At 68.7% G+C, this 12885-nt stretch overlaps 2 protein-coding genes across 2 annotated transcripts; both read right to left on the bottom strand.

The window, feature by feature from the left end:
* Positions 1-4245: 4245 nt before the first annotated feature.
* On the bottom strand, positions 4246-5945 carry LOC309598537 (chymotrypsin-C-like; the record flags this gene model as incomplete). The annotated part of the gene is made up of 7 exons (XM_082329217.1): positions 4246-4605; positions 4829-4974; positions 5058-5194; positions 5311-5436; positions 5525-5622; positions 5703-5794; positions 5906-5945. The coding sequence occupies 7 exons, from the start codon at positions 5943-5945 to the stop codon at positions 4246-4248; spliced, it is 999 nt and encodes a 332-aa protein (XP_082185343.1).
* An 885-nt stretch (positions 5946-6830) lies between these two features.
* On the bottom strand, positions 6831-11520 carry EFHD2 (EF-hand domain family member D2). The gene is made up of 4 exons (XM_082328716.1): positions 11431-11520; positions 8264-8411; positions 7974-8108; positions 6831-7800 (listed from the first exon to the last, which is right to left on the bottom strand). The coding sequence occupies exons 1-4, from the start codon at positions 11448-11450 to the stop codon at positions 7666-7668; spliced, it is 438 nt and encodes a 145-aa protein (XP_082184842.1). The 5' UTR covers positions 11451-11520; the 3' UTR covers positions 6831-7665.
* Between the last annotated feature and the right edge of the window lie 1365 nt (positions 11521-12885).

The raw sequence follows: 12885 nt of genomic DNA, 5'->3' as shown, positions 1-12885 counted from the left end.
CCTACGCTTCTTTCCCCCGATCTTTTACGCTCCAATACGCTCCTGGTATCCCCTTTGGATACCACGCGACCGGTATAGGCTTCCATTAAAAACCTCTCGTTCGTAACTTGTAGCGTCAAGGAAAAAAAATTCTGGTACAAAGCACTTTTTACTTCTGGGAGGCCTACGGTCCAGAAACCTTCCACAGCTTCGGTTCCTAAAGACCTTTATTCCTGCTAGAACACATTTTTCTACATCCCAGGGCTCTTTATTCCGACCCCGTTTCGACGTCTAGGGTAGCTGTGCGATGACGCTATCGGAGCCAACCTTCAACCTCACGCCACCTTGACGTTTCGTCCGTTGGTTTTCCTGTCCCAAAGCATTTCGCCTCGGTAGGACTCGACATAGGTCGCGACAGCTAGCTCCCATTTTTTACCTGGCGTTCCCGTCGGCTAAGACACATTTGTCACTTCCTACGCAGCGTTCCTTTTGGAAACCTTAGGTCTTTAGGCGGTGAGGAAGCGCCATTGCGTCCCACTGGAGTTTCTTGGCTGTTAGACCCTTTCCAACAAACACCTTAGAGTTCGCTTCAAGGAACGGAGCCTCCAAGACCTCGTGCCCTCAAAACACCTTTGTGACGTGCTTTGGTCACCGTTGCGGCTTTCCAAGATGCCGAGACAAACCGCTGCGAGTACGGCGGCGCCGACCCTTGGGGAACGCTGTGAAGCTAAAAGCCGCGTTGCCTTTCCCTACCGACGGCGTCACGGTCCCTGCAGAAAGCGACTGCGGCCTTACCTGCCCAAAAACGGGGTTTGCCGCCTACCACCTCGGCCTGCTCTGGCCACAGAGGGCCTGTCTAAGGGTCTGACAACGAGCGCCTTTAACAAAAAACACCCCGCCGACCGTAACTGTAAAGCAACCCACGGTCCTCAGCTTACAAACCCACTACAGTTAGGGAAACGTCCTTTAGGGTTAGGGTTAAGGGCACCTCTGTAGGTGCAAACACGGCGTCCCATAAAAAGGCATGACAAAAGCCAACCCCACCCTTTTGGGTTAAGCGCCCCGGACCAGACAACTTGCGTCCAACCAAAAAACGCCAGTACGGGTTGCTGCTGAGAAACATCCACGCATCGGACTTCACGTCCTACTTACGCACCGGGGTACCGTCCGTCTGGTTCCTAGGGTTTTCTGTCCCTCGGACCTTCCATCCCGACGCACGCAACGCCCCGCCCTGCTCAGCCCACAGAAAACCTTTCGCGTTACGAGGGCTACATCCGAGTTGGCAAACGACGCGGGCGTCGCTACTTCCAGCAAGGTCTCGGAGTTCCCTTCAGAGCCCTAGAAGGTCCGCCTATCTTATCAGCTACGCTCGCGACCCGTACCTTCACGCTGCAGTCGCTATTCACCGACAGTTTCCTTCAGCACATGTCTAGCGTCTCGGTACGGCGCACGGGAAGTTGCAACCTACCTACGCCCAAACGCCTCCGGCCTCCCCGCCGACACCTCCAGAGGAGGCTCTTCCCGACCGCAAGACCTTCTCGCGGACGTCAGACAAGCCTAGGAAGCCAGATGACGCTCTACAGTCTCTAGCCTTCGCCTCGCCGCCCTACGCTCTACTCGGGGAAGGTTTTAGGCCGACGACATCTCACCACAGTCCGCGTGAAAGCCGCCGGGTTGAACCTACAGACCCGAAAGCCCTGTGGCCGCTTACATGTCCTGCCAGCCCTTAGGTGCTCCCCCTGCCATCTGCATGGAAGCCCTCGCACCTCTACCCAATGCTTTTCACAAGGGAGTCGCCTTCTGTCGCGACAGTTCTTAGAGTACTGCTTTCGCCTTCCCCATCAGCGCCCGCCTTGGCGGCACTGAGAGGCAGGGCCCAGAGCTACTCCGATTCCAATAACGCCACCTTTCCGATACTTTCACGTCAACATCCTGCTGATTCCCACCTTGAGCAGAAAGCACACAACACATCTCTAGCCACTGTAGGTAACTGGTTTCTTTCCAAGTCTCCTAACAAATGACTCCGCCTACGCCACGACCCTGACGCCCACCCTCGCCGCACCACCCATCCTGCGGCCCGCGGCACTCACCTGCATCGGTACCCACCTGGCAGCTCCCGGCGTCCCGCCGTCTCCTCGCAGAAGGGAAAAGAAAAGACACAGAGACCGTGTCGCTGGCCAGGCCGGGCTGCTTTATTCAACACCGCTGCCCACCCCGCAGCGGCTCCCGCCCGAGACCCCCACGCACATCGCCGCTCCGGACTGCACTGTCGCCGCAGCCCCCCCGCCTCATCCCTCCCTGGCACCAGGACCGGTCCCCCCACCACCACCACAGCATCGCCCCAAGTTGGTACAGGCATCCCCACCCTTACAGAGATTTCCAACGCGTTACAGACACGCGGACAGTGACAGCAGCAACACCGCGGCGCTTCGCATCCCCCCGCCGCGTACCCTGCCCCGCTCCCCCGGGCCCGCCGCGGTACAGCCCCGGCACGCCCCTCAACTGTGCTGCATGCTCATACAGCCACCGTGGGGATTCGCACGCCCCAAAGCGTCCGCGTCTCCCCGCACGCTGCCCGCCGGTTACAGCCACCCGCCCCTGCAGGCTCTCGCTGCCAACCGCCACGGGGCAGGCGCGGCGTCGCGGGCTGCACTGGCGCCGCCGCGGCGTGCCGGCACCGGCCAAGTCTCGCGCAGGGACCGTGGCCCACGGCCACCTCCTTGCGGGGAGCGCCTCTTTTATCGGCGCAACACAGGTACCAGGGGGCGGCTGGGCCGGCCACAGTCCCGCTCCATCCCGACCGTCGCTGCCTGCGTGGGACGTGGCCCACCGGGTACCGTATACGACGTGACAGCTCATCATGACGTGCCAGGCCGCGACACCAGCCTCCCACACGCCTGGGGTCCCGCTCCCCGGCCCCTTCCTCCCAGCCCCTCAGCCAGCCCCGCTGGAAGACACCACAGAGGAAGGGCGGCAGCCCACGTCGCTCACGTTCACACGCGCAGCCCGTATCTTCCCGTCCCGGGCAGCGCAGACCCCACCGCACTGACGCCGGCCCTCCCGCGCCAGCACCCCGACCGCCCGGCCCCAGTCCCGCTTCGCACACAGGGCATCCCTCTCCACACATCCTATGGGCAGGCTTTTTATTACCCCGCCAGCTCACGCGTACCCTCCCTTTGCCATAGACCTCGGCAAAACGCTGCCAGGTCCTTCCGAAAACGCCCACCCCACGCCCCCCGCTTTGCCCGCTATGCCACTGGCCAGGCTGGCAAGTGCTGCCCGGTCCCCGGAGGGACCCACAGCCCCGCCCTGGGCAAGCGGCACGCGTGGCCCCGCAGCTCTTCCCTGCGCGCTCGCTGCCTGCTGTGGGTCTCGCTGGCCGCCGTCCATCACATCCCCCGCTGAGCTCGAGGCGCCGCTGTCCATCTCCACTTGTCGTCGTCCTCCTCCTCCTCCCGCCGCAGAGCTCCCCGCTGGGCTCCGGCAGCCACGACGAGACGACGACAGGCGCGGCGTCACCACCACCTCCCCAAGGCTCCGGCATGGCGGGTGGCTCTATGCTGGGGGGCTCACGGCACGGCACCTGTCCGCACCTCCCGGCCAGCCTCTTCGCACCCGCTCCCATCGACGCGGCCGCCTCTTCCCCTGGCAAACCCCGCATCTGCCCCGGCTCCACCCGGGGACCCCACAGCCAGGACCCGCGCACCACCCCCCGCCCCGTATCTCAAGCCACCGTGGAAGGAGACCCACGCTAAGACGCTCAGCTTCTGGGCCACGTCGCTGGGCCTGCAGCCGGAGCCGGCAATGCCACGCAGCTCCCAGGGGCCCCGGTTCCACCCAGCCTACTTCGAGCCCCCTGCCCAGGACCACTCAGCCCCCTTCACACCCCCCAGAAGCCTCAAGACCCCCATTACAAACCAGCTGTCCTCAGGTAGCCTGGTGCCAGCAAGGTCCCCTAAGACATCCCAGGGCCGGCCAAGTCCCCTAGAGCCCCCCAAGGAGAAACCCGGATCCTTAGAGCCCCCCAGGACCACCCGGCCAGACCCCAGCCAAGCCCCGAGCCCCTCGGCGCCGCAGGCGGGCCTCCCGCTCCCCCCTCCCTGTGCCCGGGGGCAGCTCGCGGGACGGCTGCCCGCTCCGTCTTCCCCGGGAGCCCAGCCAGCCCCGCGGCACGACTCGGGGGGCCCTCACGAGCACGCGGGCCAAACCCCGGCATCGCCACGGCCGGCCCCGGGCGTCCGGCCCTGGCTCCGCCACGTGCCCCCCTCAAATAACCAGCAGGACACGCCAGGCCAGCACAGCACTTTTGCCTTTATCGCCCTCGACACCCGTCGGCACCGCATGCCGCATCCTCAGTTCGTGCTCATTTTCTGCCAACGACAAGACACAGGGAGGCTCGCGGTGAGACCCTCGGCCGGGCGGGCACGAGGACAGCGCGGTGGCCCCCGCCGTGGGGGGAGAGGAAAGCGCACCCACCTCGTTGATCCAGTCGATGTAGGCAGACACCCGCGTGAAGACCGTCGGCTTCTTGGCCGTGTTGCAGCCCAGCCCGGAGCCGAAGCTGACAATGCCGCTCACCTCCCAGAGCCCGCCGCTCTGGCAGTTCAGGGGGCCACCCGAATCCCCCTGCCCAGACAGACGGATGCTCCGTACCCGCTCCCAGGCGCCCCACCGACGTAACCTCGCCTCCCTCCCGGCCCCCCACCACCGCCACTCCCTCCCCTCGCCTCCCGCGCCACCCACGAGGCCCGTGGCCCCGCACCGCTTGGCCGCCCCTGCCGAGCCGCCCTCCTCCCCGCACCCTGCCTTTGGCCAAGGGCACCCGCCACCCCGCGGTGCCGGCACTCACGTTGCAGCCAGAGACGACGCCGTCGCCGCCGGCGCACACCATGGTGGGACGCACGGTGCTGCCCCACCAGTCTCTCTGGGAGCAGGTCTCGTAGTCCACCACGGGCAGCAACGCCTGCTGCAGGACGTCGGCCAGGGGCCCGTTCGCTGCGACGACAGCCGCACCTCGCACCCTGCGCCTGCACCCCCCTCCCCACCCCAGACTCCTCCCCGGGGACCCCCCTGCTTACTCCAGAGGCGTCCCCAGCCGGTGATGTAGCAGGGGTAGTTGTTCGCCAGTATCTGGCCGGCGGGCGGCAGGCAGGCAGGTTGGATGGTCTCGCTCGCCTCCACCTCCTGCGCCAGCTTAATCAGGGCGATGTCGTTGCTGCGAGGAGAGCCGAGCCGTGGGGACCGGGGACCCCGAGCCGTGGGATCCCCGAGCCGTGATACACACACCCTCCCCCCCCGCCCCCGCCACCCCTGCCACATCCCATCCCCTACATGATTAAGAAGGAGTTCCACTTCTCGTGCACGATGATCTTCTCCACGCCCACAGTCACCGAGCCCGCCTCGTTCTCCTCTGACAGGACCTGCTTGCCCAGCACCACGCGGTACGTCAGGCTAGAGCTGCCGGGGGGAGAGAGGGGGCCGTCAGTCTCCGCAACCATCTCCCCCTCGCCACCCGTGCGGACCTCCCCGGCGCCCCGGCACCCACCTGATGCAGTGGGCGGCTGTCAGCACCCAGTTGGAGGCAATGAGGGTCCCGCCGCACGTGTGGTACCAAGCATTGTTGCGGTTGTACTGCAGCGAGATCTGCGACGGCAGGGGCACGGCGTCCGTGCGGGAACGTCCCCGTCCCCGTCGCCCTCCCCGCCCCCATGCACCCCCCTTACCTGCCACGGCCAGCTGTGGGCCCGGGCGTCTTCGCCGCCCACCACCCGCTGGCCCAGCAGCGGCGGCACGGCCGGCTGACCGCATCCGTAGGCTGCGTGACACCCGGCAAAGGGACCTCAGCGCCTGCCGGCACCCCGGAGCTACGGCGGACGCTGGGGTCCCGTCCCCGCCACCCCGTCCCCTCCCTGCCGCCCGCACCCACCGTAGCCCAGCAGCACGGCGAGACACACAGCCCCCAGCATGGTCGTGCAGTCCCAAGGTGCCACGGTGGGGCCGCTTGCCCCTCTTATAGCGCCCGCCGCTGCCACCGGGGACCTTGGCATCACCCCTCCTACCACCAACATGTGGCTACTGTCCCACGCCGGGGGCGGGGGGGGGCTGGGGGCTCCCCGGCCCCATGGCCCCATCTTATCGCCCTCGCCCGTCCCGCCTGGGAACGGCCACATCTGCCCTTCGCACGCCGCGCTACGGCACGGCAGGGATGCCTGGCCCCAACCTGGCGACAGGCAGGGTCCCTCTCGGGGAACGGCTGGCGGGCAGCCCCCCGGCCGTGCTGCTCTCCGTGGGCTGCCAGGTGGCCCCACTGCACCCCAACCTCGAGCACCAGCCGCCCCAGGACATGACCCCCCCCCAGCCCACAGCCCCCACGCTGCCCCAGGACCAAGGTCGCCTTATCTCACACCCGAGGCAGCGTGCGCCATGCGGCCGAGGCTCACCAAAACCCCACCGGTGCCCGCGGGTCCGCAGAGCCGGGGGGGCCAGCCCCTGGGCGCAGGAGCAGATGCCAGCAGCGATGCTGAAGACCTTCGATAACACCACATCCGTGCACCTGGGTCCGGCCCCCGCTGCTTCCCACGCCCATGGCCCAGCACCACCATGGCTTGCCCCTGGTCACCACCACCCGCCCGGGGGGGGCCGGCTCCAGCAGCACAGACCGGGGGCCTGTGGCCGGACCTCGATCCCCGGCAGCCTCCTTCACCCCACCGCAGCCACAGCTGCACCCCGGCCCCCTGCACTGGCACCCGGCACACTTACCAAATATAATATTTATTTGGGATTCAAATAAAAAAAACAACACACAACCCCCCGGTACCACTGCACGGGGGACACTGCGGGACAGACGCATCTCTTTACAGCCACCCACAAACACGGGAGCCTCCATCGACTGACAGAAACCGCTCGTGGCTAAAACACTCGCCGCCCTCCTGGGCTGAATACAACACGAAAAACCACAACAGCTTTGCGAGCCAGCAGCTGCCTTTCCGTACGCCTTGTGCTGAAATAAAGCAAGGCACAGGCGGGCGGCTGCAGCGTCGCTCGGCCCCTCGAGGGCTGGACTCCAGCGCGGTGGGCTCCCACCCCCGAGCTCCGCACACGCGGGCCTGCGCAGCCCCTCTGCCGGCACCTGGCCCTCGCCGCGCTCACCCGCAGCACGCACGGCCTTCGGCACAAGCGTCACGGCAATGCCGACAGGCGCCGAGCTGGCGCAGCCGCCGCGACACCCACCGCGGCCGCCTGTCCTGCAAGCCTCACAACACATGCGCAACACGCGACAGCCCGGGGACAGGCGTCCCGGGCACGGCTCCCCTGGCACTCGGCAGCAGCATCCCCGGCCACGGCTGCGGGCAGGGGACAGGGTGCTGCTGCCCGCGGCGCCGGCCCTCGGGGAAGGAGCAGCTTGGCGGGAGGGGACGCTCTGGGGATGCAGGGAGGGGACACAAACAACACCTACAGACACCACAGCAAGGGGTGGGGGGGGAGCCGGGGCCGACGGGGCTCTGCCAGCAAGGTGGGCGCTGTGCCGAAGCCGGGCCAGGAGCCCGCCGGCAGCCCGGCCTTTGGGGAGTCCCGGGCGGCGCACGGCTCCGACGTCGCTCCCGGCACGGCTGGCACGTGGCACGCACAGCATTCCCGGCCCGGGCAACGCAGACCAGTCCTGCCCGGCCCCGCGCCAGCACCCCGTCACTGCTTGAAGGTGGACTGCAGCTCCTTGAACGCCGCCTTCCTCTGCTTCAGCTCCTCCGCCTGTTTCTTCTTCTCCTCCTGCTCCGCCTTGATCTCCTCTTCGAAGCGGCTGGCATCATGGATGGCTTGCACCTGCGGATGGTGGCACGGCTGGCTGGGTCCCCCGAGACCCCCACCAAGCCCTGCTGCCCACCCCAACCTCTCCACCTCCTGCCTGCCTGTCGTCCCCAGCGAGACACCACCAAACCACCCTCGTGCGTCGCCGTCCCGTGTCGGGACCTCTCGTGCCCCGGTGCTCGCCTCACCTTGGCCTCAAAGAAGCTCTTGGCACCTTTCACCCCCTCCGTGGAGACGTCGATCTCGGAGAGCCGGGCCAGGGCGTGCAGCCCACTGTCCTCCTGCAGCTCGCCCGCCGCTGCCTTGCGGAAAATCAGCAGGAACTGCGAGGGGAAACGTTGGCGTCAGCTCCCCCGAGACCTCAGAGCCACCACCACAACTCCCTCCCCGCCTTCTGCCCGCCACCCCAGCCCAGCACCGAGCCGAGCCACAGCCGGGGATGCCACCCTGCCAGCGTGGAGGCCCCCTGGCCCCTCACCTCCCGAAAGCTGAGCTTGCTGTCCAGGTCTTCGTCCACTTCCTTGATCATGTTCTTCAGGCCCAGGTGCGTCTGCGGCGCCCCCAGCTTCTCCATCATCAGCTTCAGCTCCATCAGGTCAATGAAGCCGTCTTTGCCCGCGTCATACCTGCACGACGGAGACACGGGGTCCTGTCGAATCGCCACGGGGCACCGAGCGCACGCAGCCCCCCCACCGGCACCCGACACCCGGTGCCCATGCTGCCTGGGGAGCGAGGCAGGAACAGCCAGGACCCAGGCACCGGCGGTCTCGGGCGGCTCGCCAGACCATGGGAAGCTGCCGGAGAACCGCTAACGGCCCCCCGGAGCATCGTCCGGGCTCATTTCGGCTTCCACGCAGCACTTGGCAGGAGAACCCCCAGGATGCTGCCAAACCCGCTTGCTGGCTCCCCGGGCCAGGAGCCTGAGCACACGCTCCCCGCGGCTGCTACGAGGGATGATGGGCCACGGCGCAGAGCCCAGCAGGCGCCGCTGCCCCCCTCGCCCCTTGGTCACGATCCACCTTTCCCCTCGGCGGAGTCTGCAGCTGGCCCGGCTCCCAAGGGCTGGGCACCGTGCAGGTGCTGCCGGCTGCCCCTGCCCCTTTGGCTGACGGGGACCGCGAGCCCGGCCGCTGCAGCCTCCTCCTCCTCTCTATGCCACCTCCAGGTGACCGCTCCCGCCTGTCCAGACGCCTGGCCTCGGCCGAGAGCTCCGGACGCAACTCCGTTTACCGAGCCTGCTTACGGACCCCGGCAGGGACACCCCTCCTCAGACCCCCGCCTGCAACCGCGCCGCCGTCCCATCCGGCCTCTCACCGACGGCCCTGCCGGCTGCACCGCGGGCCGTGCCGGTGGCACCTGCCCTACGCCCCGGAGCCTTTCGGCTCGGCACAGTGGGCTCTCGCCAGGCAGCCAGCACGGATCCACGCTTCGGACGGCTCCACGGCACGGGCAGCCGCTCTCCCCATAGTGCCCCTTGCAAGGCTCGCTGCCGTCACCTCGTCCCACCGCCCTTCCTGCGCACGACTGCGGGTGCAAGAGGAAGGCCCTGCGGCACGTCCTAGGGCAATGCAGAAGCAAGCGAGCAGCTACCCAGCTGCAACCGTCGCAACCAGGGGTTTTTTTTGGTTTTTGGTTTGCATTTTTTTTTGTGTGTGTGTGGCTTCTCTTTGCTGTGCCTGCAGGCACTGCGGCAGCCACACAGAGCACCACGCTCGCCACGCTGCAGCTCCGTGACTCATTTGTACCTTCTCTGCTGTGGTCTGCTCCGTCCGTGTCGCAAGCGGCGCGCCTTCCTGCTCTGCCACACTGCCGGGGGCCCTGAGACAGGACTGGCCCCGCACCGGCCCCGCTCTCGCCTCCGCCTGCTGCCGCTGTCTGCCTCCGGGACCCCTCTTGGGGCATCGCTCCGAGAGTTTCTCGACAAGGGGCACCTTTGCTAGCGTGGCCCTGCCACCTCGTCCCGTGCAAGCCATCCCCCCATCTGCAGGGCGCTTCCTTGCTCTCCCCTCCTCTCCGATTCTCTGGGATGCAGGCATCCCTCTGCTTCTCCCCCGGGAAAGCTCCTAGAGGGCAACATCTCCCCTGTAGAGAGCAAAAACCTTCCGCGCCTGGCCTGACCCCATACAGCTGGATTGTCACAGCACGAGGACGGCTGCGGTGGCCAGGGCAGGGTGGCAGGGCTCAGCTTGACAGCATCCTCTCCTTGCGAGACCCCCGGGGGCCGCCTCGCCGGAGGGCGCGCAGCCCCGGCGCTGCTCCTTTCGCCGCAGCGAGACGCTGCAGGTGTCAGAGCAAACCCATCTGCTTTGCGCGGCGCCGGCCAGGCTCCCACCACGCGCCGCTTCCCCCCCGCGCCGTCAGCTGCGCGGCGGCCGCAGCACCAGCGCCCACGGTCGTCCATCCCCGCCGGCGGCAGGGGCGGCCGCTCCGGCTGTGGTTCTCCCCCCGGGGACCCCGAGCACGGTCCCCCTGCAACACGGGCTCCCTTCTGCTGCAGTCCAAGAGACTGCTAGCAGCAACCGGCACGTCTTGCTGCCGTGGCCGCATGATGGGGCGACAGCCCTCCGGGAAGAAGTGGGGAAGGGGATAGTGGGGCTCCCCGCCCTGCCAGGGATGCCACGAGGGCGTGCCTGCGCCCCTAACAGCCCCCCAGCCTTGTGCTTCGGGCCCCGCCGCCTCCCTCCCCCTCGCTTTCCACGGCACTTGGCCGTACCCAAGCAAGACCACACAGCACCCCGGTGCCGGCCAGGGCGAGGGGCAGCGGCACGCCACCGCCGTGCCTTCGCCTGCGCCGTCTCCGCGCTTCCCGGAGCCGCGTTGCCTCCACGCTGCCTGCACAAAGCGCCCAACGCGCCGCGGGCTCTGCGGGGATGCTCCGGGCCGTCCCGCTCGCTCCCGGCTCCTCACGCGCACCCTGGCGTGACCGCGGTGGGAGCCCACCCCAGTTTCTATCTCCCCCTGGAAATTTCCAGCGCTTGACGCTGGCTGCCAGCTTCCCCGCCGCGGGGCCGGGGGCTCAGCTCGCAGAGTCACGCTCCGCCGTGCGCGGTGGCACGCAGCGCGGCCGGGGACGCTGGGGACACGCCGCCCACCCACGCTGGCCTTGCCGCCGCGGCCCTGGGGGCTGCGCCGCTGGCAGACAAGCAAGGGGCCCCCCAGCACTGCGGCAGAGGGGGCGCGGGGGTCCCTTGCAGTATCCCCCAGCACTGGGTGCCATGGTCCCTCCTCCCAAGAGATGGGGGACAGGGGGGAGGCTCTTCTGCAAGGATGCGGGGGTGCGCAGGGCTCTCTCCTGCGAGAAGCTGGGGGGGAAGGTGTCCCTGGCATCCCTCCTGCGAGGTGCCGGAGCCGGGGGAAGGCGGGAAGTCCCTGGGATCCCCCCCTGCAAGGACTGGGGGGGATCCCCCCCTGCAAGGACTGGGGGGGGTCCCAGCCCTCCTACAAAGAGCTGGGGCGGGGGAGAGCCTCCTGCAACGAGCCGGGGGTCCTGGGGGGGGTCCCTCCTGCAAGGAGCCGGGGGGCACAGGGGCTCCTCTCCGCCCGGAGCGGCCCCCCGCCAGCAGGCGGGATGCCGGGGGTCCCCCGGCCGGGCGCCGGGGATGCCACCCGGGGGGTCCCCGTCCCCCCGCCCCTGTCGCCACTCACTGTCGGAAGAGCCTCTCCATGTCGCGGAGCTGCCGCCGGGAGAACTCGCGGAACTCGCCGGCGGGGCTGAAGACGCGGCGGCCGCCCCCGGGCGACCCCTCGCCCCCCGCCCGCCCCGCCGGGCTCCCCGGTCCCGGCCCCGGCTCCGGTCCCCGGCCCCGCCGCCCCGCCAGCTCCTCCGCCGCCGCCGCCGCCGCCATGGTGCCCGGATGGCCGCTCCGCTCCGCCCCGCTCCGCCCCGCCGGCGGGGGCGGCCCCGGGGGCCGGGCTGCAGCCCCCCGGACCGGCCGCCCCTGCTCCGGGCGCGGCCGGAGCTGAGCCGCCGGGGGCTGCCGCCCCCTCCGCCAGCCCCTCACCGTCCCCCCGGGCCTCCCCCGCCGCTGGGGGGGCCCATCCGCGGCCGCTCCCGCTCCCGGCGCCGGGACCCTCCACCCGTGGGACCTCCCCAGGGATGCAGGTGCCGTGCCTTCGGACGGAGCGAGGGGCCGCGCCTTCTGCAGCCCCAGGGGCACCTGCGCTCCCTCCCGCTCCGTCCGTGAGCTCTCGGGGCTCGGCCGAGGGTGGGATCGAGAGGAGCAACATCCCAGAGCCCGGCCCGACACCACCGGCTCACCCCGCCGACGGTGCCCGCCGCACCACGCTCCCCTCGGGCACGGCCTCCGCCTTGCCCCCGGGTAAGCCCAGGCCCGCACGCAGATGGAAGCCCACGGCACATCTGGGGGGAAAACCAGGCCCCGGCGACGACCGGAGCCCTGCGGCACGGCCGCTCTCCGCGCCAGAAACTGGAATTGGGCATCGGCCGCTGCGCTCCCGCGGGTGCCCGCCAGCCCCGGTGAGGCTCTGCCGGACAGCGCGCTTGCGGACAACGCGGTTTCCACATCAGCAAGCCGCAGCCCCTCCGTGCTGCTTTTCGACCTTTTCCTCCTATTAAAAAAACCTCCCCAACCCGCCCCGAGGTTTTGCTCGCGTCCAAACCATCCTCGGTTGCAACCAGCTGCAGAGGACCGGGCACAGACCGCTCCGAGCGACGCAAAGGCAGAGCGGCTGCAGGGGCGACGGGCGCGTTCCCCGCAGAGACCCCCTCCCCAAAATGCCCCTGCTCCCCAGACACCAGGCTCTGCTCTCACCCTTGCTCGCAGAAACGGCGGCAGCAGGGCTGCTTTTGATGGCACCAGCGGGCAAGCCCGTGCCACTGCCCCAGCCCAGCCCACCGGGACTTAGCTCGCGTTCTCACACCGCTGCTGTAACGTTCCAGCCGACGCCGCTCCTCTTCTGCCCTTCCCGATCCTACGTGGCGGCTCGCTGTGGCTCCCGTCGGCGCCGCGCTCCGGCCTTCCTGGGGTGCTACGTCTCCATGCTGCGTCGTGCCTTACGCTCCAGCTCCCCCGTGACACCACGGGGACCGGAGGACGCGGGACTTGCAAGGGCAAGCGTGGGCTTCGTGCGCTCAAGGCC

Source organism: Platalea leucorodia (assembly GCF_965183815.1).
Source record: "Platalea leucorodia genome assembly, chromosome: 17".
Lineage (NCBI taxonomy): Eukaryota > Metazoa > Chordata > Aves > Pelecaniformes > Threskiornithidae > Platalea > Platalea leucorodia.
This window is presented reverse-complemented; position numbering and strand designations above follow the sequence as displayed.

Bases quoted from the DNA above. Each gene is read 5' to 3' on its own strand.
- EFHD2 (XM_082328716.1), bottom strand. From the start codon at position 11,450: ATGGAGAGGCTCTTCCGACA. The intron at 8,412-11,430 runs GTGAGTGGCGAC...TCCGTCGTGCAG, and splicing joins ATGGAGAGGCTCTTCCGACA to GTATGACGCGGGCAAAGACG. The intron at 7,801-7,973 runs GTGAGGCGAGCA...CACCATCCGCAG, and splicing joins AGAGCTTCTTTGAGGCCAAG to GTGCAAGCCATCCATGATGC.